The 27,760-nt window shown below is 48.0% G+C and overlaps 1 protein-coding gene across 6 annotated transcripts; it reads right to left on the bottom strand.

The window, feature by feature from the left end:
• Positions 1–66: 66 nt before the first annotated feature.
• LOC106587693 (selenocysteine insertion sequence-binding protein 2-like) lies at positions 67–27,548 on the bottom strand. 6 transcript variants are annotated; one of them, XM_045689376.1, is made up of 19 exons: positions 27,286–27,548; positions 20,378–20,556; positions 16,733–16,913; positions 16,194–16,349; positions 15,855–16,011; positions 15,270–15,490; positions 13,879–13,903; positions 13,624–13,757; positions 13,399–13,542; positions 13,005–13,112; positions 12,506–12,673; positions 12,073–12,214; positions 8,302–8,495; positions 8,091–8,223; positions 7,477–7,642; positions 4,359–4,579; positions 3,884–4,038; positions 3,487–3,706; positions 67–3,388 (listed from the first exon to the last, which is right to left on the bottom strand). In XM_045689376.1, the coding sequence occupies exons 1-19, from the start codon at positions 27,301–27,303 to the stop codon at positions 2,769–2,771; spliced, it is 3,342 nt and encodes a 1,113-aa protein (XP_045545332.1). In that variant the 5' UTR covers positions 27,304–27,548; the 3' UTR covers positions 67–2,768. The 6 variants fall into 6 exon arrangements, with proteins under 6 accessions (XP_045545332.1, XP_045545329.1, XP_045545334.1 ...); XM_045689373.1 differs by having other exon boundaries at positions 27,262–27,507; XM_045689378.1 differs by having other exon boundaries at positions 27,161–27,506.
• Positions 27,549–27,760: the final 212 nt, after the last annotated feature.

The following is a 27,760-nucleotide window of genomic DNA, read 5'->3' as shown; positions in this document are numbered from 1 at the left end:
TATCAAACATATAGGATATTTACATGCAACAAATAGACAAGACAATATAAAAGACAGGAGTGTATGTAGTTTACTTAAACAATTTAATGACATTATTAATCAGTCCAGATGGAGAAGAACAGTAACGTTATGAGAAAAGCCTCTACATGTTGCTAGTGCTGTACAGTCAGAAAGAGAGACATAGAAAGACCAGGGACACACTGGGAAAATAAAAGCTACTTCATTCAACCATTTTGTTTTGACATGAGTTACCAGAAGGTGGTTACAAGTATTATGGTATTTACATAGTGCAAAGGACACACTGGTTGTCATGGCTCCAAAACACACTGATGAGAGTTAGAGAGAAACCTGCACACAGCCAGAGTACATTTTAGTTCTAGACACACCATCGTTATCACCTGTATCAGGGAAGGGCTCAATTCAACTAATGAATAAAATCCTCATAGAAAACATGGTCCGTTTTCAATTGACAGAATTTTTTTTCTTCCTCAATTACATTTTTGTCAGTTGAATTTCAATTCACTTCCTGAATTGAAAATGAATTGACCCAACTCCTAACTGTGTCTATTTAATACACAACTCCCTCTCCATCCCTCCTTCCTTCATATTGCATATGACCCAGCATGCCACTCCTATACATGGCCTCCTCCTCCATCTAATAACACATAACTTGATTTCTATATCATTTACCATCAAATTACATGATCAACTTATTCAGATATTTTCTATCAAATGGCTTTAAGAAAAAGGTGATTGGGGTGTTTAATACACTGTAGTTCAAACATGTTATTTACATGGTTCTAACTGGTGAGGTGGATAATTACTTCATGAATATTCAGAGGCTCCTGTGGTGGCTCCCCCCCTTTGACCCCTGTGTTACCAGTGAGTCACATGTCCTGGGTCAGGTTGGACTACCTGTCAGCTTCAAACCCAAATAGTCTCTGATAATAGCTAGTTACAGTACATTTACCTGTCCACCCCAACAAACACACACACACACACACACACGCCAACACCGGTCAATGGACTGGGACCTAAACCAAATGAAACCAGAGGGCTATAGTAAAACACAGAAGTCAGCTAGCAACAACAACAAAAAAACTATCCACTCAGAAAACAACCCCAAACAGATTAACACTTGTCAATATTATCATCAATATTACAGGTTAAAAGAGTCTCAGAAACAGCTGTACAGGTTATGTACATCATACATTTGTTCTAGTTTCAGTTACTGTTAGTATGTCATGTGACATGTCATTCATGTTTTCAAGGGACACGCCATTACTTTTTAACATGCCATTTTCACATTAGTAGACATTGGTTTGGTCCTGGAGATAATGACTGAGGTTAAAAAGTGGTGACATGTCCCTTTAAATCACACCCACTGAAAATAATACATGATTACTGTGATGGTTGACCAATGTCAGAAAAACATTGTGTAGGTTTGTAAATTACAGCAACTTTCCGGAATTTCCAAGGTTGGAGGATTACATATTTTCTGCTTATTCCCAACAGATTCTGGGAACCTTCCAACCGGGATTCCTGGAAAAGATGGGAATTTTGTAACCCTAACAAGGTTTTAGATTGGTTTTGGGAGACAGCCTGTGTATCCAATCAGGGTGATGCTGCAGATAGAACCACCATGAATAGACCTGATGTGATTCCTCTACATGTCAGAGAGGCATGGCTGTTCTACACAATAAGATTTTCTATCTGAACAACACAGCCCAGGTGATGGGAGTAAACTAACCTCAGGTTGCAGGTAGTCCTAAAGCCAATAGAAAACAAATACACAAGCAACCAACCAATAAGTATCCTATGCAAGCTCCTCCCTCCCAGAGCATGTTATGACGACAGTGGGGGAATAAACAAGGCCGACAGGTCAGAACAGAATGAAGTTGTATTGTATTGAGATAAAGCTGTAGCAACACAGTGGGGGAACATATGAGGAGGCAGATGAAGGTAATAAACATGGGAAGGATGACAACGATGTAACATAAGTCTTTTGATGATGGGACGGAGACACACACACTTCCAGCTGTAAACTCTCAGCAACCTTCTGCTTGGACTGAACCAGCAGACCTTCACTATGAATAACCCAGGGATGACAGAGGGAGGGTGGCTCTCTGAAAGGAGGGAGACTTCTCTTCTAGTTAAGTCTTTATAGTCAGCAGTCTCACTGACAGTTGTATCATCTCCATGGCTCTGCGTCATACAGGCAGACAGAGGGGAAGCCTCTCCTCACAGCCTCTTCCTATCCTGGGGAAACCTGGAGTGGTGGGAAGGGAACCAGGGCTTCCCTTAGCCAGACCAGACCAGTCGATGCCAGACCGACCAGACCAGTGTAGGTGAGGCAGTTGTTTCAGGTCCACATCAGTGAGAGGATGAGAGGAACAGAGCAGTCTATCCATCAGAGAGACCAGGAGAGATACTGCTGTCTGTAGTTTGAAGGTTGGTCTGTGTGTGTGACTGCGTATCTTGTGTGTGTGTGTGTGTGTGTGTGTGTGTGTGTGTGTGTGTGTGTGTGGTCTGATTCCTGAGATACTGTCTGAAGTCCAAAGTTACAGACAGAGAGGAGAGGAGAGTTGCTGGTTCAACTGTGAGAGAGAGGGGGGGTGAGAGTGTGTGATAGAGGTGAAAGAGTGCAGGTTAGGGGAACAGGTGTGAGGGGGGGAGCGAGGAAGACAAGTGATGGAGTGTACACAGACTGAACTTAGCGAGAAACAAAAAAGAGAAAGAGGGAAAGAGAGGGATGAATGAGGTCTAAATCAGCCAGTGATATTATTGGCCTCCATCTTCTCCATCCTCTCCAGCCCAGTCTCTGTGACATCAGCAGAATCCAACTCCTCTTCCTCCTCACTCTGCACTCCCTCCTCCTCCTCTTCCTCCTCCTCCTCCTCCTCCTCTGTGCTGTCCTGGCTCTTCCCCAGCTGAAGGTTCTCCAGTGTCTTAGACACCCAGGACTCAATACGGCTGATGACCGCAGGCACCTCCACAGAGATGGGTTCTGGTGTGTACTCTTCCTCCTCTTCCTCCTCTTCCTCTGCCTCCTCCAGCATACCGGGGACCAGGGTGGAGGTGGTGGAGGTGATGGAGGAGTTGAGGAGGTCCCTGCAGCTCCCATCCAAACTGCCTGTCTCCGTGCTCTGCTGGGAGGCCAGCTCCAACCGGTCGTCTGAACGGCCCTCCTCTCTCTCCCCCGGGCCTGAGCCTGGAGCAGGGACAGCTGCTCTGAGCTGGAGGGTAGTGGAGTAAGGGCTGCGGTTGGTGGTGGTGGAGGGGGGCTGGTTGTCTCTCTGGAACCCAGAGGAAGCAGCAGGATGGCTGGGTTTAGCCTCCACAGGCTCCAGCCCATCTGACGACTCCACCATACTCCTCCAGTTTGTCTCTGAGGAGAGACATTTCAGATTATATTCACATGTAAAGAGAGAGACCTCTATGATCTCAGAGATGGGTCAGAGTCAGGGTTAAAGGTGGGGATCTTACCGTACTCCTTCTCGTTGACCTCAGAGATGGGTTCAGAGATGACGGAGCAGAAGGAGATGGCAGAAGCAGCGGAGGGGTTCCTGGAGTGGCCCATGTGGTGGGTGACCTTCTTGACGTTCTTCAGCGCCTCCTCAGCCTGCTCCTGCTCCAGCGCTGACACCATGTCCTTGTAGGACTTACGAGCATCCTCCGTCAGAGACACTAACCGGTTAAACAGACCCTAGAGGAGGGTGGAGAGGGAGGGGTGGAGGACGGGGAGAGGGGAAAGAGAGAGAGAAAGACATAACATCAAGACTTTACACACTTCCATTTGCTTTTTTCTGTCAAACAAACCACACCAACTTACAGTATTAACAGGCGTTATAAACACGCAGACAGGTTGTGTTCAATGTCTTACCTCTGCTCCAGAGAAGTTGAAGACGCCCACCACACTGACCGGCACCAGTTTGTTGACACAGCGTCCCAGAGCCTTCCTACCCAGAGCAAACACAAACGGGATCTCCTGTTCTCTGGCCATGGCTATGACGTTGTACAGAGCCTCATCTAGACCCCCTGCAATAGACAACACAGTCACTAGTTATGTAGAAGATTTGATGCAGCCTGTGCTGAGCACATCAATATGCTGCTGCCCTCTGGTGGACACTTAAATGGCGACTGGGGATGAATATTTGAAATATTCATAAACTTAGCATGCATTTGGAACCCCACACCCCAAGATCAGGGTCATGTTCAGTTAGGCACACTAGCTAAATGCTTAGCAACCGCAAAAACAAAACCCCGTTTTCTTATTGGACCTGGTTGAGTAGTACACTCCGTGGTTCACTCCTTTTCAAAAACATAACCCAGGATTAATGACCAGAATGACCCCTGACCTTTGGCCTGGATCTTCTCACAGTTGGGTGAGATGAGGACACACTTGATCTTGTGGAGCTTCATGTGTTTGGTGACCTCTCTAAGGCCCATGACCAGTCTGCGTTTGGTCTTGGCTTTGCTGGGGTCCTTCTGATAAACCCTCTCCTGAAACCGGACCAGTTCCTGCAGCAGCATCGTCACACTCTCATCTATCTCCTTATTCAACACCTGGTTACAGTACCTGGAGACAGAGAGAAACACACACTAATATCAAACACACACAAGATAAAACACATTCATCTATCTCCTTATTCAACAGAGACAGTAATATTAAAACATACATCAGACTGTTAAACAGCCGTCACTAACACAGAGGCTGCTGCCTACATACAGATAGTCACTTTAATAATGTTTACATATCTTATATACTCATCTCATATGTAAACTCAGCAAACAAAGAAACAACCCTTTTCCAGGACCCTGTCTTTCAAAGATAATTTGTACAAATCCAAGTAACTTCACAGATCTTCATTGTAAAGGTTTAAACACTGTTTCCCATGCTTGTTCAATGAACCATAAACAATTAATGAACATGCACCTGTGGAACGGTCGTTAAGACACTAACAGCTTACAGACGGTAGGCAATTAAGGTCACAGTTATGAAAACTTAGGACTAAAGAGGCCTTTCTACTGACTCTGAAAAACACCAAAAGAAAGATGCTCAGGGTCCCTGCTCATCTGCGTGAACGTGCCTTAGGCATGCTGCAAGGAGGCATGAGGACTGCAGCTGTGGCCAGGGCAATAAATTACAATGTCTGTACTGTGAGACGCCTAAGACGGTGCTACAGGGAGACAGGATGGACAGCTGATCGTCCTCGCAGTGGCAGACCACGTGTAACAACACCTGCACCTGCACATCACACCTGCGGGACAGGTACAGGATGGCAACAACAACTGCCCGAGTTACACCAGGAACACACAATCCCTCCATCAGTGCTCAGACTGTCCGCAATAGGCTGAGAGAGGCTGGACTGAGGGCTTGTAGGCCTGTTGTAAGGAAGGTCCTCACCAGACATCACTGTCAGCAACGTCGCCTACGGGTACAAACCCACTGTCGCTGGACCAGACAGGACTGGCAAAAAGTGCTCGTCACTGACGGGTCGCGGTTTTGTCTCACCAGGGGTGATGGTCGGATTCGGGTTTATCGTCGAAGGAATGAGCGTTACACCGAGGCCTGTACTCTGGAGCGGGATCGATTTGGAGGTGGAGGGTCCGTCAGGGTCTGGGCCGGTGTGTCACAGCATCATCGGACTGAGCTTGTTGTCATTGCAGGCAATCTCAACGCTGTGCGTTACAGGGAAGACATACCCTGATGTGGTACCCTTCCTGCAGGCTCATCCTGACATGACCCTCCAGCATGACAATGCCACCAGCCATACTGCTCGTTCTGTGTGTGATTTCCTGCAGGACAGGAATGTCAGTGTTCTGCCATGGCCAGTGAAGAGCCCGGATCTCAATCCCATTGAGCAAGTCTGGGACCTGTTGGATCGGAGGGTGAGGGCCATTCCCCCCAGAAATGTCCGGGAACTTGCAGGTGCCTTGGTGGGAGAGTGGGGTAACATCTCACAGCAAGAACTGGCAAATCTGGTGCAGTCCATGAGGAGGAGATGCACTGCAGTACTTAATGCAGCTGGTGACCACACCAGATACTGACTGTTACTTTTGATTTATTAAGGCCCCCCCTTTGTTCGGGGAAACATTATTCAATTTCTGTTAGTCACATGTCTGTGGAACTTGTTCAGTTTATGTCTCAGTTGTGTAAATATTTGCATGAACATAACAAGATTCAACATGTTAAGTTTGCTGAAAATAAACGCAGTTGACAGTGAGAGGACATTTATTTTTTTGCTGAGTTTATATAATGTATTTTAAACCATCTACTGCATCTTGCCTATGCCGCTCGGTCATCCCTCATCCATATATTTATATGTATATATTCTTATTCCATAACTTTATTTAGATTTGTGTGTATAAGGTAGTTGTTGTGGAATTGTTAGATTACTTGTTAGATATTACTGCACTGTCGGAACTAGAAGAACAAGCATTTCCTAATACTTGCATTATCATCTCCTTATTCAACACCAGGTTACAGTACTTGGAGACAGTGATAGAGAGAGGGACTAGGGTTAGGTAACATTTGGGGAGGCCTCTTCAACGATATGCTACTCCAAATATTGCGATATCCTAAATAATCGTTTTGCGCCGTTAATGACGGCCACTACATCATTCCAGACTGTGCAATTTTTTAAAATCTTATTTATGATATTAATCACATTATCATTAAATAATCGTAGTATGGCAAAAAAAAATAAGGCTTAGTTCATTAATTTAGGCTTAAAAATGCACAGTTTTGATTTGTACATTTCAATTAGAGTACAGTCTTGTCAATGTCAAATATTAGATTTAATCATATATCGGCCCAACCCTAAGAGGAACACACACACACAACAATATTAGAAAACACTCACATGCATACACCGACCAATATTATAAAAACACACACACATACACACCACTGTGTAGTTCAGTAGTTCCCAACTCCAGTCCCCCCAACAGCACAGAGTTTTGTTGTAGCACCAGACAAACACCTGATTCAACTAATCATCATCATCATCATCATCTCCTCAATGAGTTGAATCAGGTGAGTTTGTCCGGACTACAACAACGTGTACTGTTGGGGGTACTGGAGGACTGGGGGGGAAACACTGGTGTAGATATGGTGTGATATGGTGGGAGGAAGAGAGGAGAGGCATAGAGAGGTCGTAGGATGTCTGACACAGTGCTTAAGGGCTGGGCTGAGACAAAGGGTCTACAGTCCAAGACATTAAGAAACAAAGCAGTGTCTGTATGTACAAGTCCTTATTGTAGAGCCCTGCTCTAAACACCCATTGGGCGGATAGATATTTATGTTACTAAATGCTTCTGTGTTGCTAACCCACCAAATGAGTTTGTGACATTTGAACCACTAGGATTCTCAGTACCAAGCAATTTCAGTGTGTGTGTGTGTGTGTGTGTGTGTGTGTGTGTGTGTGTGTGTGTGTGTGTGTGTGTATGTATGTATGTGAGAGAGAGACTCACTCTCTGAAGCGGCGGCTGTGTATCTTGGTGATGGCGTTAGAGGCCATGGGGCTGCCGATGCCGGAGGAGCCAGGGGAACCCTGGGAAACAGGCGTGATGCTGTACGGAGAGTTCTGACTGGCCGGGGACAGGGATGCGTCATCACTGGGCACGCTCAGACCGTTCTCTACAGGAAACAGACAGAGCAGAATATCACAGGGGGGTATATTAGACAACACCACGTCACACACACACAGATCAGTAGGACCATTAGATTTGCAAGAATTCACTTTAAGACCCAGGGAACGGTCTCAAATGAGCAAACTCTGCCAAGGTCCCATGTGAGGTCATCAGTAAAGTGGAGCTCCTCCTCTCTCTGACCCCTGACCCTGTACCTACCCTCCTGAGAGGCAGGTTCCCGTGTGAGGTCATCAGTGAAGTGTAGCTCCTCCTCTCTCTGACCCCGTACCTACCCTCCTGAGAGGCAGGTTCCCGTGTGAGGTCATCAGTGAAGTGTAGCTCCTCCTCTCTCTGACCCCTGACCCTGTACCTATCCTCCTGAGAGGCAGGTTCCCGTGTGAGGTCATCAGTGAAGTGGAGCTCCTCCTCTCTCTGACCCCTGACACTGTACCTACCCTCCTGAGAGGCAGGTTCCCGTGTGAGGTCATCAGTGAAGTGAAGCTCCTCTTCTCCCTGTTCTTCCTGGCTGGCAGCAATCTGATCCACACACCCCTTCCCCCTCTTCCCCTCACGCTCCTTCAGAATGATCTACACAGAGAGAACAGAGACTGGTTAGACCAACAAACACCTTCCCCCTCAGACACACAATGGGATCTATCCTCTCACCTTCTTCAGGGCGGTGGGTCGTTTGACTTTAGGGATCTCTCTCTCCTTCCCTCTCTTCAGGCGTGGAGCACTGGAGTCCAGCATGTTGAGGGGGGCAGAGTGGGCCTGCTGGGCCTTCAACATTGATACTATACCTGACCCTGCTCCTGGCCTGGCACCTGGCCCTGAACCATGGAACGGGGCTGCTGTACCCACTGGAGAGAGAGAGAGAGAGAGGGCAGTCAGAGCGAGAGAGAGAGGAGTCAGAGAGAGCGAGAGAGAGGGCAGTCAGAGAGAGAGAGGGCAGTCAGAGAGAGAGAGAAAGGGCAGTCAGAGAGAGAGAGAAAGAGAGAAAGGGCAGTCAGAGAGAGAGGGCAGAGAGAGAGAGAGAGAGGGAGAAAGGGCAGTCAGAGAGAGAGAGAGAGAGAGAAAGGGCAGTGAGAGAGAGAGAGAGAAAGGGCAGTGAGAGAGAGAGAGAGAGGGCAGTGAGAGAGAGAGAGAGAGAGAGAGAGAGAGAGAGAGAGAGAGAGAGAGAGAGAGAGAGAGAGAGAGAGAGGCAGAGAGAGAGAGGGCAGTCAGAGAGAGAGAGGGCAGTCAGAGAGAGAGAGAAAGGGCAGTCAGAGAGAGAGAGAAAGGGCAGTCAGAGAGAGAGAGAAAGAGAGAAAGGGCAGTCAGAGAGAGAGGGCAGAGAGAGAGAGAGAGAGAGAAAGGGCAGTGAGAGAGAGAGAGAGAGAGAAAGGGCAGTCAGAGAGAGAGAGAGAGAGAGAGAAAGGGCAGTCAGAGAGAGAGAGAGAGAAAGGGCAGTCAGAGAGAGAGAGAGAGAGAGAGAGAGAGAGAGAGAAAGGGCAGTCAGAGAGAGAGAGAGAGCGACAGAGAGAGGGCAATCAGAGAGAGGGCAGTCAGAGAGAGAGAGAGGGCAGTCAGAGAGAGAGAGAGAGGGCAGTCAGAGAGAGAGAGAGAGGGCAGTCAGAGAGAGAGAGAGAGGGCAGTCAGAGAGAGAGAGAGAGGGCAGTCAGAGAGAGAGAGAGAGAGGGCAGTCAGAGAGAGAGAGAGAGAGGGCAGTCAGAGAGAGAGAGAGAGGGCAGTCAGAGAGAGAGAGAGAGGGCAGTCAGAGAGAGAGAGAGAGGGCAGTCAGAGAGAGAGAGAGAGGGCAGTCAGAGAGAGAGAGGGCAGTCAGAGAGAGAGAGAGGGCAGTCAGAGAGAGAAGAGGGCAGTCAGAGAGAGAGAGAGGGCAGTCAGAGAGAGAGAGAGAGAGGGCAGTCAGAGAGAGAGAGAGAGCAGTCAGAGAGAGAGAGAGGGCAGTCAGAGAGAGAGAGAGAGAGAGGGCAGTCAGAGAGAGAGAGAGAGAGAGGGCAGTCAGAGAGAGAGAGAGAGGGCAGTCAGAGAGAGAGAGAGAGAGGGCAGTCAGAGAGAGAGAGAGAGAGGGCAGTCAGAGAGAGAGAGAGAGAGGGCAGTCAGAGAGAGAGAGAGAGAGGGCAGTCAGAGAGAGAGAGAGAGGGCAGTCAGAGAGAGAGAGAGGGCAGTCAGAGAGAGAGAGAGGGCAGTCAGAGAGAGAGAGGGCAGTCAGAGAGAGAGAGAGGGCAGTCAGAGAGAGAGAGAGGGCAGTCAGAGAGAGAGAGAGGGCAGTCAGAGAGAGAGAGAGGGCAGTCAGAGAGAGAGAGAGGGCAGTCAGAGAGAGAGAGAGGGCAGTCAGAGAGAGAGAGAGGGCAGTCAGAGAGAGAGAGGGCAGTCAGAGAGAGAGAGAGGGCAGTCAGAGAGAGAGAGAGAGGGCAGTCAGAGAGAGAGAGAGGGCAGTCAGAGAGAGAGAGAGGGCAGTCAGAGAGAGAGAGGGCAGTCAGAGAGAGAGAGGGCAGTCAGAGAGAGAGAGGGCAGTCAGAGAGAGAGAGGGCAGTCAGAGAGAGAGAGGGCAGTCAGAGAGAGAGAGGGCAGTCAGAGAGAGAGAGGGCAGTCAGAGAGAGAGAGGGCAGTCAGAGAGAGAGAGGGCAGTCAGAGAGAGAGAGGGCAGTCAGAGAGAGAGAGGGCAGTCAGAGAGAGAGGGCAGTCAGAGAGAGAGGGCAGTCAGAGAGAGAGGGCAGTCAGAGAGAGAGAGGGCAGTCAGAGAGAGAGAGGGCAGTCAGAGAGAGAGAGGGCAGTCAGAGAGAGAGGGCAGTCAGAGAGAGAGGGCAGTCAGAGAGAGAGAGGGCAGTCAGAGAGAGAGAGGGCAGTCAGAGAGAGAGAGGGCAGTCAGAGAGAGCGAGAGAGAAAGGGTGAGTGACAGTGTGGTTAGATGTGCGGTGCAGTGTGTGTGTGTGTGGGTGCAGTGTGTGTGTGTGTGTGGGGGGGTGCAGTGTGTGTGTGTGTGTGTGTGTGGGGGTGCAGTGTGTGTGTGTGTGTGGGTGCAGTGTGTGTGTGTGGGGGGTGCAGTGTGTGTGTGTGTGTGTGTGTGTGCAGTGTGTGTGTGTGTGTGTGTAGTGTGTGTGTGTGTGTGTGTGTGTGTGTGTGTGTGTGTGTGTGTGTGTGTGTGTGTGCGGTGCAGTGTGGAGTGCGGTGCAGTGTGTGTGTGTGTGTGTGTGTGTGTGGGGTGCAGTGTGTGTGTGTGTGTGTGTGTGCAGTGTGTGTGTGTGGGGGTGGGTGCAGTGTGTGTGTGTGGGTGCAGTGTGTGTGTGCAGTGTGTGCAGTGTGTGTGTGGGGGTGCAGTGTGTGTGTGTGTGTGTGCAGTGTGTGTGTGTGTGAGTGCGTGTGTGGGTGCAGTGTGTGTGTGTGTGTGTGTGTGTGTGTGTGTGTGAGATGTGTGTGTGGGTGCAGTGTGTGTGTGTGTGGGGTGCAGTGTGTGTGTGTGTGTGGGGGTGCAGTGTGTGTGTGTGTGTGTGTGTGTGTGTGTGTGTGTGTGTGTGTGTGTGTGGTGTGTGTGTGTGTGTGTGTGTGTGTGTGTGTGGTGTGTGTGTGTGTGTGGGTGCAGTGTGTGTGTGCAGTGTGTGCAGTGTGTGTGTGGGGTGCAGTGTGTGTGTGTGTGTGTGTGTGTGTGTGCAGTGTGTGTGTGTGTGAGTGCGTGTGTGTGTGTGTGTGTGTGTGTGTGTGTGTGTGAGATGTGTGTGTGGGTGCAGTGTGTGTGTGTGTGTGGGTGCAGTGTGTGTGTGTGTGTGGGGGGTGCAGTGTGTGTGTGTGTGTGTGTGTGTGTGTGTGTGGTGCAGTGTGTGTGTGTGTGGGTGCATGTGGGGTGCATGTGGGGTGCAGTGTGTGTGTGTGTGTGTGTGTGTAGTGTGTGTGTGTGTGTGTGTGTGTGGGCTGCAGTGTGTGTGTGTGTGTGTGTGTGTGGTGCAGTGTGTGTGTGTGTGGGGTGCAGTGTGTGTGTGTGGGGTGCAGTGTGTGTGAGTGTGTGTGTGTGTGTGGGGTGCAGTGTGCGTGTGTGGGTGCAGTGTGTGTGTGTGTGGGGTGCAGTGTGTGTGTGTGTGTGGGGGTGCAGTGTGTGTGTGTGTGTGTGTGTGTGTGTGTGTGTGTGTGTGTGTGGGTGCAGTGTGTGTGTGTGGGTGCAGTGTGTGTGTGTGTGTGTGTGGGTGCATGTGGGGTGCAGTGTGTGTGTGTGTGTGTGTGGGGGTGCAGTGTGTGTGTGTGTGTGTGTGTGGGCTGCAGTGTGTGTGTGTGTGTGTGTGTGGGTGCAGTGTGTGTGTGTGTGGGGTGCAGTGTGTGTGTGTGGGGTGCAGTGTGTGTGAGTGTGTGTGTGTGTGTGGGGTGCAGTGTGTGTGTGTGGGGTGCAGTGTGTGTGAGTGTGTGTGAGTGGGGTGCAGTGTGTGTGAGTGTGTGTGCAGTGTGTACCTGTGAAGGACAGTGGTTTAGTATTGTTTATTTGTCTAGCCCTCATGGCCTGCTGTTGTTTCTCCAGAGCAGCCAACATGTCTCCCAGGTCCAACTGGACTGGAGTCTTACTCTTCTTCCCTGCTGCTTTGGTCAGTGCTTCCTACAGGGAACAGCAACACTGGCTCAGCACACTCATAGTAGTACAATACAACTAGCAAACCTTTTCCATTATCGTCCTGCGCTATGTCTAGCTGACAGAGCATGTTGGCATCTGTAGTTTTCTGTGAAAAGCTAACAGAGTGCTTGCTGGTGCTTGTAGTTATCTGTGGTTAGCTAACTGTAATTTCCTAGCTGACAGTGTATGCTGGTATCTGTAGTTTCCTAGCTAGCTAAGATATTGTATGTTGGTACCTGTAGTTTCCTAGAAAGCTAACAGAGTGCATGCTGGTACCTGTAGTTTCCTCTGCTCCATGCTGATCTCAGAGTACTCCTGTGCTGTGGCCAGGGCAGCGGCCAGGGCCTTCTTCCTCTGACTCTTGGCCCTCTTGGGGACGGAGGTGGTGATGGGGATGGGGGTCTGGACGATGTTGATGGGAGAGTTCTCTGGAAGGTTATCCAGCTGGAGAGAGGAGGAGGAGGAGGAGGAGGAGGAGGGGGAGGAGGAGGAGGAGGAGGAGAGAGGAGGAGGAGGAGGGAGGAGGAGGAGAGAGGAGGAGGGAGGAGGAGGAGGAGGAGGAGGAGGAGGGGGAGGAGAGAGGAGGAGGAGGAGGAGGAGGAGGGAGGAGGAGGAGGGGAGGAGGAGGAGGAGGAGGAGGAGGAGGAGTTACTACTGGGATAGATTGTTTTTCTGGTCAACCGTTCTACTCATTTTGGTGCAAAAAAAACAACAACAAAAAAAACAAGTGAAATTCTCAAGAAAGGAAGGAAGGAGAGATTAGCCGGTCTCTCACCAGGTTCTTGGTTAGTTTGGTCTGGTGTTGGTTCTGGGAAGGGTTGGAGTCTGGTTTGATGTTCTTCTGTGGCCCTCCTGAGACCAGCTCTGGAAACTCATCCTCATCCTGAAACAGACTTTAGAATTTACCAAACACCTAACTTACAGCTCTAACATACCATTACACACTGACTGAGGACTAGTTCACACAATACCTACACTTTTCTACATCTACAGCCTCACTAACTCCTAATACACAGTGACCAAGATGGAAACAAACAGATACATGAAGAACTGAAATCTCCTATTAATGCAGATACAGGATTTACATGACAGTTGTATCTCAAGTAAGGATTTGATTCCAACTGAAATGCATATTGTCAAATACAGAATTTCATGTAGATATCTCCCACCTCAAAGTAGAGGGGCTCAGGAGCAAGCCCCGTCCCAGGGCCCAGTCCGGGCTGCAGCCGTCTCTGCTGCAGACCACAGCTGCTGTCTGCGGGGGTGGGGTTAGAACAGACACGCCCCCCTGAGTACCCTGCATGGAAGTCATGCTGGGGGGGAGAGAAAGAAATTGGGGGTGAGAGGGTCAGTCAAAGATTTAATTACAATTGCCCAGGTGAGGTCCGGATTACCTCAGGTGAGGCCCATTGTACCTGCGAGTAGTTCCTCTGATCAGGGGTCTTCCCTGTCCGTTGGAACGGGGTGGTCCTGTTGTCTGACCACGGCCTCTGAGAGGCCTGAGACGCTACATTCACCCAGCTTACCGCTACACACACAGAGAGAGAGAGACAAATACACAAAGGTAATACAGGACACAGCCAAGGGGAAAGGCAATGTAATCATCTCTTATCAGAAATCAAATGATGAATCATAAAAACAAAGCCTACCTGTCATTACACCTGCATCCACTCCCTGCAGAGACACAGAGACACAGAGAGAGACAGATGGAGACAGAGAGACAGAAAGACACAGAGACAGAGATGGAGAAAGAGACAGAGACACAGAGACAGAGACAGAGATGGAGACAGAGAGACACAGAGACAGAGATGGAGAAAGAGAGACAGCGATGGAGACAGAGACAGAGATGGAGAAAGAGACAGAGACACAGAGACAGAGATGGAGACAGAGAGACACAGAGACAGAGAGACAGAGATGGAGAAAGAGAGACAGCGATGGAGACAGAGAGACAGCGATGGAGAAAGAGACAGAGACACAGAGACAGAGACAGAGATGGAGACAGAGAGAGAGACACAGAGACAGAGATGGAGACAGAGAGAGAGACACAGAGACAGAGATGGAGACAGAGAGATGGAGAAAGAGAGATGGAGAAAGAGATGAGACAGAGAGAGAGATGGAGACAGAGACAGAGACGGAGATGGAGACAGAGATGGAGAAAGAGAGATGGAGACAGAGAGACACAGAGAGAGACAGAGAGAGAGACACAGAGACAGAGAGAGAGACAGAGAGAGAGACACAGAGAGAGTGACACAGAGAGAGAGTGACAGAGACAGAGACAGAGATGGAGAAAGAGAGATGGAGACAGAGAGACACAGAGACAGAGAGAGAGACAGAGAGAGAGACACAGAGACAGAGAGAGAGACAGAGAGAGAGAGAGAGAGAGTGACACAGAGACAGAGACAGAGATGGAGAAAGAGAGATGGAGACAGAGAGACACAGAGACAGAGAGAGAGACAGAGAGAGAGACACAGAGACAGAGAGAGAGGGACACAGAGACAGAGAGAGAGACACAGAGACAGAGAGAGAGTGACACAGAGACAGAGACAGAGATGGAGAAAGAGAGATGGAGACAGAGAGACACAGAGACAGAGAGAGAGACAGAGAGAGAGACACAGAGACAGAGAGAGAGGGACACAGAGACAGAGAGATGGAGAAAGAGAGATGGGAGAAGCATGTCAGATATTTCACTTCAGTCAGGTAGGTGAAGGTTAGGTTATAGCTAGGTCTGGGGTCAGGGTTACCTTGTGTTTGAGGCTACAGTACTATAGAGTTAGGGTAAGGGATAGGGCCTACCATCGTAGGAGCTGTGGTAGAGTGTTCTGGAGCCCCGGGGCCTGCTGGTTGTGTTGGAGACCACAGTACTAAACAGCAGTATAGTGTTGGGTCTACCACCGGGTTAGAGTTAGGGCCTACCGTAGGAACTATAGCAGCGTGGGCAGTGTGTAGCGTAGCCCCCGGGGCCTGCTGGTTGTGTTGGAGACCACAGTACTAAACAGCAGTATAGTGTTGGGTCTACCACCGGGTTAGAGTTAGGGCCTACCGTAGGAGCTATAACAGCGTGGGCAGTGTGTAGCGTAGCCCCCGGGGCCTGCTGGTTGTGTTTGGGGCTGCAGTATCCGCTGTCGCTGTCGATGTCCGCCTCGCTGGAGCTCTCGGCAGGGTGCGAGGCCCGCCTTCTCCGGGGAAGGTTCTTCCACAGCAGGGGGCTGGCCTGCTCCCGTTCCGACGCACCACGACCACACGCACTGTCCCCTGGGAAGTCTACAGGCAGACAGATATCACAGATCAATCTATCAATACTCTGTGGTTGACTGTGTAGTTTCATTATGTTTCATTATGTAAAGCCTTTATACTGTAATGAAGGCTTAGACCACAGTCAGGTACATACAGTCAGTACACAACCCTTTACAGAAGTTAGAGAAGAGTTAGGCCCGTCATTCATATGTGGACATACTTTAGACCAGAATACAGGGGTTTGGCAATGCAAACCTGAGTCAAACCCTGGGCTCAACTAGTACTAGAATGTATTACAATGTACTAGTATTGGTGCTGGTACTAGAATATTACTGATATTGGTACTAGCATATGTTACTGGTTTTACCATGTTACTGATCTATATACGTACCAGTCTGTTGGGCAGCGTCCACCAGCAGGACTGTCTTGGTCCGTCCGTCTGACTCTGAGGAACACACCTCCTTCTGGACAGCTACAGTCCTCATGGGGGGCCTCCTGGCCCTCAGGGGCTGACACAACCCCACCTGCTGTTGCTGATAGAACATAGACTATAATAACATGAAACATTATTTTGTATATTGATGTTATACGACTCTGGCCAATTAATGGTATTAATTAATTGATGGTATTAATTGATAATGTAATCAATCATGTAAAATGAAGTATGGACCTGAGCACCTTGCATTAGGGTAGACCAGCAGAATAACATGTTTGACCTCTAACCTCTTACCTTGGGTAGAACGGCAGGTCTGACCATGCCCCTCCCTCCTCTCTGATTAGCTAGTCCAAACGCCTGTCCGAGAGGGGCCGGTCTCTCGCTGACGTCAGCTGGTACAGGGTTTAGCACGCCAGGCTGCAGGGGCCCGGCGTACGTTCCTGGGAAGGGCTGGTAGAAGAACAGAACAATTGTATTTTCCAGCTGTAACAAACATTCACACACACTCCACTACCTTCCATGCTAAAGGGCACATTGACAGTGAATAGTACCTGTGACAATGAACATTTATCCTCCACTTCTTCTGTTCTCCTAACCATTTCTTCAGGCTACTAGTCTTGTAAACCTCTTCTCCCAAAAACCAAAGACAACACACACTCCACTACCTACCAAGCGAAACGGCACATTGACGATGAATAGTACCTGGGATCTGACACCAGCAGCCCTCCGGGTTGCTAATTCACCTCCCTGTTCTATCTCCTCGCCCAGGATTTGAACTAGCAACCTTCTGACTACTGGTCTGCCTCTAACCCCGTAACATTTCAGCTACCTACCTGGTAAAAGCCCATCATGGGGGGGCAAGGGGCAGGCATGATCTGGTAGTAGGTGTAGTCGTTGGAGACTGGAGGCTGGGGGGAGGACAGGATGGGGTAAGCTAGGTACGGACCACCTGGGGTGGGGTTGGGCTGCTGCCAGCGCAGGTCCCCTCCTCCGCTATACATGGGGTGCTGTTGTCTGTAGAGGGGAGGGAGAGAAGAAATGATTGGTGTAGTGATGATTGTATGAATATACTGCAACATATTAGGACTAATATACCCGTAGGAGGCCAGGGAGAACGGTGTCAAACTAAGACAAAGCTTGTTACACTGCTGATATCAGTGTAGAGCTGACTGTGTGTGTGTGTGTGTGTGTGTGTGTGTGTGTGTGTGTGTGTGTGTGTGTGGCACTGGCTGATGAGGATCCAGCTGACATTTTCACAGCCAGCGGTCTAGAGCGCAGACCACTTCCTGCTATTCAAAACAGACAGGAAGGAAATGAAGAAACAGCATGAGGCAGATCACCCCTGACAAAGAGACACACAGGACACAGACACAGGTCTACAGCTCTCACATCCAGGGCATAAAATGAACACCGACACCTGCAGGTAAACATGTCTATTTCACCAAGCCCATTGACAGGTGGTCAATGTGCAGGACTCTACAGTGTGAGCATTACATTCCTGAATAAAAAGTCAAAAATCAAGTATGAGCACATGTGAGTTAGTGTTCAGAAAATGTTGCAGTATCTGTTTTCATAGTACTTCAACTATTTTGTTTCACAGCTGCTAATTCCACAAAGAAATGAGAAGTGAGAAGTTTACATACACTTAGGTTGGAGTCATTAAAACTCGTTTTTCAAACACTCCACAAATTTGTTGTTAACAAACTATAGTTTTGGCAAGTTGGTTAGGTCATCTACTTTGTGCATAACACAAGTCATTTTTCTAACAATTGTTTACAGACAGATTATTTCACTTAAAATTCACTATCACAATTCCAGTGGGTCAGAAGTTTACATACACTAAGTTGACTGTGCCTTTAAACAGCTTGGAGAATTCTAGAAAATGATGTCATGGCTTTAGAAGCTTCTGATAGGCTAATTGACATAATTTGAGTCAATTGGAGGTGTACCTGTGGATGTATTTCAAGGCCTACCTTCAAACTCAGTGCCTCTTTGCTTGACATCATGGGAAAATCAAAAGAAATCAGCCAAGACCTCAAAAAGAAAATTGTAGACCTCCACAAGTCTGGTTCATTCTTGGGAGCATTTTCCAAACACCTGAAGGTACCACGTTCATCTGTACAAACAATAGTACGCAAGTATAAACACCATGGGACCACGCAGCCATCATACCGCTCAGGAAGGAGACGCGTTCTGTTTCCTAGAGATGAACGTAATTTGGTGCGAAACGTGCAAATCAATCCCAGAACAACAGCAAAGGACCTTGTGAAGATGCTGGAGGAAACAGGTACAAAAGTTACTATATCCACAGTAAAACGAGTCCTATGTCGACATAACCTGAAAGGCCGCTCAGCAAGGAAGCTGCCACTGCTCCAAAACCGCCATAAAAAAGCCAGACTACGGTAGGCAACTGCACATGGAGACAAAGATCGTACTTTTTGGAGAAATGTCTTCTGGTCTGATGAAACAACCATAGAGCTGCTTGGCCATAATGACCATCGGTATGTTTGGAGGAAAAAGGGGGACGCTTGCAAGCCGAAGAACACCATCCCAACCGTGAAGCACGGGAGTGGCAGCATCATGTTGTGGGGGTGCTTTGCTGCAGGAGGGACTGGTGCACTTCACAAAATAGATGGCATCATGAGGGAGTAAAATTATGTGGATATATTGAAGCAACATCTCAAGACATCAGTCAGGAAGTTAAAGCTTGGTCGCAAATGGGTCTTCCAAATGGACAATGACCCCAAGCATACTTCCAAAGTTGTGGTAAAATGGCTTCAGGACAACAAAGTCAAGGTATTGGAGCGGCCATCACAAAGCCCTGACCTTAATCCTATAGAAAATGTGTGGGCAGAACTTAAAAGGCGTGTGCGAGCAAGGCCTACAAACCTGACTCAGTTACACCAGCTCTGTCAGGAGGAATGGCCCAAATTCACCCCACTTATTGTGGGAAGCTTGTGGTAGGCTACCCAAAACGTTTGACCTTAGTTAAACAATTTAAAGGCAATGATACCAAATACTTGAGTGTATGTAAACTTCTGACCCACTGGGAATGTGATGAAAGAAATAAAAGCTGAAATAAATCATTATCTCTACTATTATTCTGATATTTCACATTCTTAAAATAAAGTGATGATCCTAACTGACCTAAGACAGGGAATTTTTACTAGGATTAAATGTCAGGAATTGTGAAAAACTGAGTTTAAATGTATTTGGCTAAGGTGTATGTAAACTTCTGACTTCAACTGTATATCCCATCTGGCGCAGCTGTGCGCACTGAGTGAAATGCTGATAGATACATTTTTGGAGGCACTGTGCACAGGCATAAAAGTTGGTCTAATTTCCACAAACGTCTACAAAGTGAGACCTTGTCCTCGTGTTTCTTGGCTATTTACATTGTTTTGCTCACAAGTTCAGTAGTTTATCAACGTTAGTTTGAGTCTGTTGCTTCAACTGATAGCAAAGAGTCAGATCCCAAATCTCACACACCAAGGTAACCTCCCGCTCTTAAAGGGCCAGCTCCACAATTTGTCAATGATATTTTGGTTAAAAAAAAATCCTGTCACAAAAAAATGAAATTGAGCAATATATCACATTTCTTGTTTTAGAAACGTTACAAAGCATGGTCATCTGTTTTTGGTGTGTTTTTATATGCATGTACAGAAAAAAATATTTTGGCTGGTAAAAAAATAAATGGGAGTGCCGGGTATATTTTTATGCCCTGATCACATCCCAGGGTGGTAACTGATCATTCACAGCCTAGCTGTGTAACACTCACACTGTTTATGGGGGTTTCCTTAGGTGAATCAGAAGGAAGACCCCATCAGCTTTCCCACTGACAAGGCACAGGCACATTCCTGGAGGAGTGCCAGAAACACGAATATTCCTGGACTCCATAGAGATTCTTTCCGAGCTAATGCTAGGCTAACTGTCAGCGGCTCAGGGACAGAGGCAGGGTAGTTCCTAATACAGATTCCTGGACTCCATAGAGATTCTTCCCGAGCTAATGCTAGGCTAACTGTCAGCGGCTCAGGGACAGAGGCAGGGTAGTTCCTAATACAGATTCCTGGACTCCATAGAGATTCTTTCCGAGCTAATGCTAGGCTAACTGTCAGCGGCTCAGGGACAGAGGCAGGGTAGTTTAATACAGATTCCTGGACTCCATAGAGATTCTTCCCGAGCTAATGCTAGGCTAACTGTCAGCGGCTCAGGGACAGAGGCAGGGTAGTTCCTAATACAGATTCATTATATCAGTGACAGTCGCACCTCAGGCTCTTAGGGTCAGTTTACCAGACACAGATTAAGCCTAGTTTTGAATGAAAAGGCATGTGCTCAAAAATTCCCCATTGAATATGGTTTTTAATCCAGGACTAGGCTTAATCTGTGTCCAGGAAACCTGCCCTTAGTGTGTAGGCTGCATGATTTAGGGACTATAAGATGTAGGGTGCATTATACAGTGTGTAGGGTGATGTACCTACCTGTTGGGTTGGTTCTCCTGGACAAAAGGGTAGCAGGTGATGAGGTAGCTGGGGATAGGGGTGGGCTCTACCCCCCCTCCTCCTTCTCCTCCACCAGACAGGCTCATGGTGACCAGCGCTCCTTCCAGACCTTTCTTTTGTGGGATAAACGGCTCCACTTCGGCTGACAGTTTCACATCCTGCAAGGAGAGACAGAGGCAATCAGACATGGACGTCACAGACAGGACAGGAGAGGACAGGACCTGACTGGACCTGACAGGAGAGGAGAGGACCTGACAGGACAGGACCTGACTGGACCTGACAGGAGAGGAGAGGAGAGGACCTGACAGGACAGGACCTGACAGGAGAGGAGAGGACCTGACAGGACAGGACAGGACCTGACAGGAGAGGACAGGACCTGACATAACCTGACTGGACAGGACATAACCTGACTGGACAGGACATAACCAGACAAGACAGGACATAACCTGACTGGAGAGGACAAGACAGGACATAACCTGACTGGACAGGATCACCTCGCAACACACCAGACAGACTCAGGAGTGATAGACCTCTCACATAAGAGCAGTTATAGTGAACCCATATTAGGTTATGTTCAGGACTCAGTGAATGTGGGTCAATCAGGGATAAATCGACATACAAGGAAAAAGATCAGTTGGTAGCGACAGCACACTCACTGTGTGAGGTCTTCCAGGAAATGAATAACCCAATGGGTGACATCAATGATCCATCAACAATCCATAGACATTTAGGTCTAAGATCAATCACACAGGACTGGAGAGTAGGCTGTCAGTCAGTAGTAAACATTGATATCTGATTAAGAGACTGATGGCCCGAGGCTATATGTCTGGACCACAAAGTCTGAATAGGCATGTTACCTAAGGAGTAGCTCGCTGGGTGAAGCCAGACTAATTATTAACGGAACTCATGACTTCATCTGGCAACATCACCACGACACAGCCAAAACAACAGAACTGGTTCCTTCACGACAAATGAAACAACTGGCAACAAGAGAAACAACTTTTCACTGGGTCTGAGAATGGAGAGTTGGAGTCAATGACGGTCTCTGAAATTACACCTTATTACAATAGTGAACTACTTTTGACCAGGGCACATAGACTAGTATCCTGGCCATAGGTATTTTTTTTTATTTACCCTTTGTTTAACTAGGCAAGGCAGTTAGGAATTGGTTCTTATTTACAATGACGGCCTAGGAACAGTGGGTTAACTGCCTTGTTCAGGGGCAGAACGACAGATTTTTACCTTGTCAGCTCGGGGATTCGATCTAGCAACCTTTCGGTTACTGGCCCAACGCTCTAACCACTAGGCTACCTGCCGGTTACTGGCCCAACGCTCTAACCACTAGGCTACCTGCCGGTTACTGGCCCAACGCTCTAACCACTAGGCTACCTGCCGGTTTCTGGCCCAACGCTCTAACCACTAGGCTACCTGCCGGTTACTGGCCCAACGCTCTAACCACTAGGCTACCTGCCGGTTTCTGGCCCAACGCTCTAACCACTAGGCTACCTGCCGGTTACTGGCCCAACGCTCTAACCACTAGGCTACCTGCTGGTTACTGGCCCAACGCTCTAACCACTAGGCTACCTACAGTACATCAAGCTGCCTAACGAACCAGGCGATAGGCTCCTGTGCTATGGGCTGTTTTAATGTGGACAAGGCTACTTCCTTATATAGGGAACAGGGTGCCAATTTGGTCACAGACGATGAAAGCCTAACAAAGTGTTGACCTTAGAGCAGTGTGATCAGGGGACATGTGAGTGTAGCAGACAGACACAGCAACATGTAACCTGGTGCAATAGAAACACTTCCTGGTTGGTCTGACACTGATCAGATCAGAGTGGTGTGGAGAGCAGAGTACTGTTTCCTTGTACTCAGAGAACATGACTGACTGACTGAGGGCCTTAGAACACACAATCCAATACCTGTGGTTTTAGCCTAACCCTTCCTATTAAGTTAGGCCAACACAATACAGCATTTTTAGGGAATGCCTTGGAACTGTTATGCTTCATTGGTAAACATCTTTTGCCCCCTTCATGCAATGATCCCCTCTCCTTACCAGCTACCACTAACATTAAACGCTAGGTAGCACTCCTACCATCAGCATTCTGTCCCGAGACATTCCTTTCCTATGGCCCTGCCTGGTCCAAGTCTGGCCCTGAAGTTGCCCCTTAGATGCTGATCTTGAGTTAGTTTTGCATTTCCCCCATTATAGGTTTAGGTTAGGATTGGGGGAGGGGGAGGGGGAGGGGAAGCTGATCCTAGATCTGTACCTAGGGGAAACTTCACCTCAGAGCCAGCAGAGAGCAACCAGCAGAGCCGGGGTAGTAATGACTCAGTCACCCAGCATCTTCAGGAGGACTTTATGGGCCAGCTATATTTAGCTGCTCATTCCTCCCAGAGAGATTACACTAGTAGCTAACTATGTGTTACATAAGGTCTCTAAAGACAACGTCAACTAGGACCCGGCCTACCCATAAAGATCCTTTCATTCAATTGTTCTATTTCATTCTGTGGGCCTACCTCTATTGCCATCATGCAACAGGGACAGAGGAGGTGGTGATTTGTGGTATGCGTGTGTGGTGTGTGTGGTATGCATGTGTGTGTGGTATGTATGTGTGTGTGTGTGTGTGGTGTGCGTGGGTGTGTGGAGGAGAGGAGGGCTGTGATGAAATGTAAAAAAAATACAGGTCATAAAATATCCATCATAAAATGTGCGTCACAAAGTATGTGCCAAACATACCTGTACAGCTAGCCTACACATCACAAACCACAGTACCATGTCAAGTCAACAGAGGCCTACCTCTCTGAAAATAAAATACAAAGGATGACAATTATCCATTGTTTCAAACAATGTCCTCCAGGGTTTGGATAGGTCAGATGAGATGCAGCCTACTGCTCTAGTATTGGTATGATCAGTGGATTGGAGGAGTGGAAAGATACTGTAGGCCACTAGATGGGACAGCAACAGGGTGACAGCCTGGGTCATAGCTGGGAAATATTTACAACGGTCAAGCAGCTCAGTGTCTTAAAGGAATGTAGTCAAAGCACTCTCAATGAGCTTTTACTAGTCTGTCTGGATGGATGGGTGGGCCTGGGTGGGTTCTGGGTGAAACTGAAGAAACACAGACTCTCTACAACCCCTCCCCACTGTTCCCTCTCCTCACCCCCCCACCCTGCTCTGTTGCCCCGACCAAATCACATTTTGCTATCAATTGAATTAATTTGTGTTTGTTTGTAGTCCTGATGAATGCTGCTTCAGGGGATTTTAAACACTGATATGGAAACACTGAAATGGGTCTGACTACTAAGTCATGACCATTGGACTGTTTATCTAGGTTCACCTCTTATCAAAACTGACCATTGACATCATGTTGACTGAATCACAGGCCTTCCTGCCCAGCTAACACATCAGGACTTGCTGCTTGAGTCCCAAATGGCACCCTATTCCCTTCATAGTGCACTAGTTTTGACCAGAGCCCAATAGGGTACCATTTGAGATGGAGTCCAGACCTATCACTGGGGCGGGCAGCTCAACCTCACCCCCCCCCTTTCATTCTGAGAGGAGGAGAGGAAGAGGGAGAGTTGACACGAGTTCACGACACAAAGACACTCCATTCTCCCAGCCAGGGTCGGAATGTATGAATCCAGCATCAGTACAGCAGTGAACACACACCACACACACCGCCATTGTTTCCCAGTGCTACTGTACTGTCCGTGGGCAGTGGGCTGACATCTGATAGATCCAGGGGTCCTGACTGGTCAACACAGAGCGCTAGGGGTGACGTAGCCAGCGGAAAACAATACCCTGCAGTATACTGGACTGCAGCCTTCTGTGGCCTAAACTATGGTGCCATATACTGTCATGGAACTAAGCCTAGTGAAAATGTGACATTTTAAATGAACCATGCTTTGTTTCATATGAGGTTTGATGGTTAGGCCTACTCTAAAGAGACATATGAGGTTTGATGGTTAGGCCTACTCTAAAGAGACATATGAGGTTTGATGGTTAGGCCTACTCTAAAGAGACATATGAGGTTTGATGGTTAGGCCTACTCTAAAGAGACATATGAGGTTTGATGGTTAGGTCTACTCTAAAGAGACATATGAGGTTTGATGGTTAGGCCTACTCTAAAGAGACATATGAGGTTTGATGGTTAGGCCTACTCTAAAGAGACATATGAGGTTTGATGGTTAGGCCTACTCTAAAGAGACATATGAGGTTTGATGGTTAGGCCTACTCTAAAGAGAGCTGGTTACTTCAGATAATCAGGTGAGGTTAGTTACACAAAACAGAGGGGTTGGTTGTGTTACTTTAGATGACAAGGATGCTGATAGAGGAGAGGTTGGTCAATTTAAACTTCAGGTGAGGGGCAGGGTGAGGGGGTTGGTTACTTTGTACGAGGGATGTTACAGGAAGTAGGCCTGGCTAGCTATAGGTGGCGTTACAGGAGGTAGGCCTGGCTAGCTATAGGTGACGTTACAGGAGGTAGGCCTGGCTAGCTATAGGTGACGTTACAGGAGGTAGGCCTGGCTAGCTATAGGTGACGTTAAAGGTGGGGCCTGGCTAGCTATAGGTGGCGTTACAGGAGGTAGGCCTGGCTAGCTATAGGTGGCGTTACAGGAGGTAGGCCTGGCTAGCTATAGGTGGCGTTACAGGAGGTAGGCCTGGCTATAGGTGACAGGGGAGACAGTTACAGGATTAGGCCTGAGAGGATCAGGTGAGGAGTGAGGACGGTGGCCCAACCAGGATAAGCCAATTACACAACTAGCTACAACAGAGTCAGTTGCTATAGGGCTCCAGCCCTAGTCCACCAGGGAAAAGAGACTCCAAACCTCCCAATATGTGTGCCCTGGCTGGGGGAGACTCGGACAGGGAGTCCCTGGCTGTGTCCAGGTCTGGGTTCTTTAGCTCTGTGTGCCATTCTCCATTCCGCTGGTGTGAAGGTGTAGGTTGTTTGTTCAGACTGAGTTGTATGTGATTGATTGATTAGCGCCTGGGATGTGAGTGAGAATAGCAGCGATTGTGGAAAAGGCTGCAGGTTGGCGTGTGTGTGTATGCGTGTTAGAGAGAGGAAGAGAGAGAAAAGCAGCGATTATGGAAGATGCATTAGCAGGTAGCCTAGCGGTTGGATGGTAAGGCCAGTCACCCTGAAAGTTTGCTGGTTCGAATCCCGAGCCGATTAGGTGAAAAATCTATCGATGTGCCCTAGAGCAAGGTACTTAACCCTAATTGCTCCTATAAGTGGAGCTCGGCTCCAGATGTGTGGTGAAAAAAACAGGGCAGCACTGGCCTGGCAAAACTGGGTGGGACTACTGGGCCATCAACCATCAAACCCTTTGTCCATTCAAGCTTTTGTCTCTGATTCATTGTCTTCTAACATTCTCAGCTGGAAAGAGAGAAGTTGTATTGTTCTTTTACTGTTGTTAAATGGGAGGGGGCAAGAGAGGGAGCAATAGAGAGCGGTGGGTGGATGAGCGAGCTCGAGTGTGTGTGTAACCGATGTGAAATGGCTAGTTAGTTAGCGGTGGTGTGCGCTAATAGCGTTTCAATAGGGTGACGTCACTCGCTCTGAGACCTGAAGTAGTTGTTCCCCTTGCTCTGCAAGGGCTGCGGCTTTTGTGGCGCGATGGGTAACGATGCTTCGTGGGGTGTCAGTTGTTGATGTGTGCAGAGGGTCCCTGGTTCAAGCCCAGGTTGGGGCGAGGAGAGGGACGGAAGTAATACTGTTAAATGTGCATGTACACTACATTAGAAAAATATATTAAAGTCACAAGCATGAAACCATCTTGGGTCCTTGAATCACCCATGCACCATCATCACATCACTGTGGGCCAAAACTCAGCCTATGTGGCATCTGATTGTGACACAGGAGGGCTTCATCCAAATCAAATCACATTTTATTTGTCACACGCGCCGATGACAACAGGTGTAGACCTTACCGTGAAATGCTTACTGTCAAGCCCTTATCCAACAACTCAGTTCAATAAATAGCCAGCTGAAAACAATATCCTGCAGTATACTAGACGGCAGCTTTCTGTGGCCTAAACTATGGTGCCATATACTGTCATGGAACTAAGCCTAGTGAAAAACATGACATTTTAAAATGGGCACTTACAGTAAGTCAGACCACATAATAGAGTAGCTAATTTGCATCATAGTTAAGTTACTCTATGCGCAGCAGGAGTCACTCACTGGACTGTGATTAAAATGCAAAAGAACCGGACATTCCTCCAGAGCGAATCAGCTGGCTAGTTAGTTGTCAACAATCTACCACACACTCACTGCAGACTGGAAGTTTCAGGTAACTGTTCACTACCTAGCTAGTTAACTTACCCTGGTCCGTATTATAATAACTATCTAGCTAGTTATTTACCGGTGTGTCAAACATCAAAGTTCCCCAGATAGCTAAGTCAGTTCATGTCAACCGATTTGTTGACATGAACTGTCACTAATGTCAACACATTGTGACAGTATCGGTGCTGTAACTAGTTTAGTTAGATACTCAATATAGTTAGCCTCAATTAAAACATCTAGTACATAGATCAGCAAATCAGGGAGAACAGATGAGATGTGATATTGTCCATCTAAAATGACAAGCGTATGAAAGCTGCTTAGCTAAGGCTAGTTAGCCAGTTCGCTTGTCTTTACTTACACGCGTGCCTAGTACGCGCAGCGATCTAGTTAGATGACAAATCACTGACAATAATCAAACATCGGGTAAAATCACTGGCACTTCTAAAACATTAAAGGGACATTATTACCTGCAGATACGTTTTGGGCCTAGCTAGCTAGCTTCATCTTCCCATTAGCTAACTAAAGCTAGTTGTGCCCTGTTACCAGACATAATCGGGTCCGTCTTTACTTCGCAGAGAAAATCCGTCTTCACCTTATCACAAGAATCCATGTCAATCGCAGAGACCGCGGCAGACCGTCATTGAGCACGCAGTGGTCGTCAAGATATAGGTGATTTATTTTTCTTCATTGTAAATGTTGAGCCATTTGTGTGAAACACACCCTGTTTTACCTCTGCCTAGTTGAACTGTTGCTGCCTAGCTAGCTCGGCTAGCTCTGAATGTGTCAACGTAGAAATGGAATGGCAGAAGAGATGGTCATCTGGGACGGAAAGCCCACAGTCTCAAACAGTCTTCGCCTTCGGCGTCTGTCACTGATAAGATTTGATGGACCATGATAAACAGGCCTACTGTGCAAAAAGTATATCTATTTTTTTGAGTAGAGCAGCTACAGTTGAAGTCGGAAGTTTACATACACCTTAGCCAAAATCATTTAAACTCAGTTTTTCACAATTCCTGACACTTAATCTTGCCACTATTTTAAGAATATGAAATGTCAGAATAATAGTA

This window comes from Salmo salar, chromosome ssa11 (assembly GCF_905237065.1).
Source record: "Salmo salar chromosome ssa11, Ssal_v3.1, whole genome shotgun sequence".
Lineage (NCBI taxonomy): Eukaryota > Metazoa > Chordata > Actinopteri > Salmoniformes > Salmonidae > Salmo > Salmo salar.
This window is presented reverse-complemented; position numbering and strand designations above follow the sequence as displayed.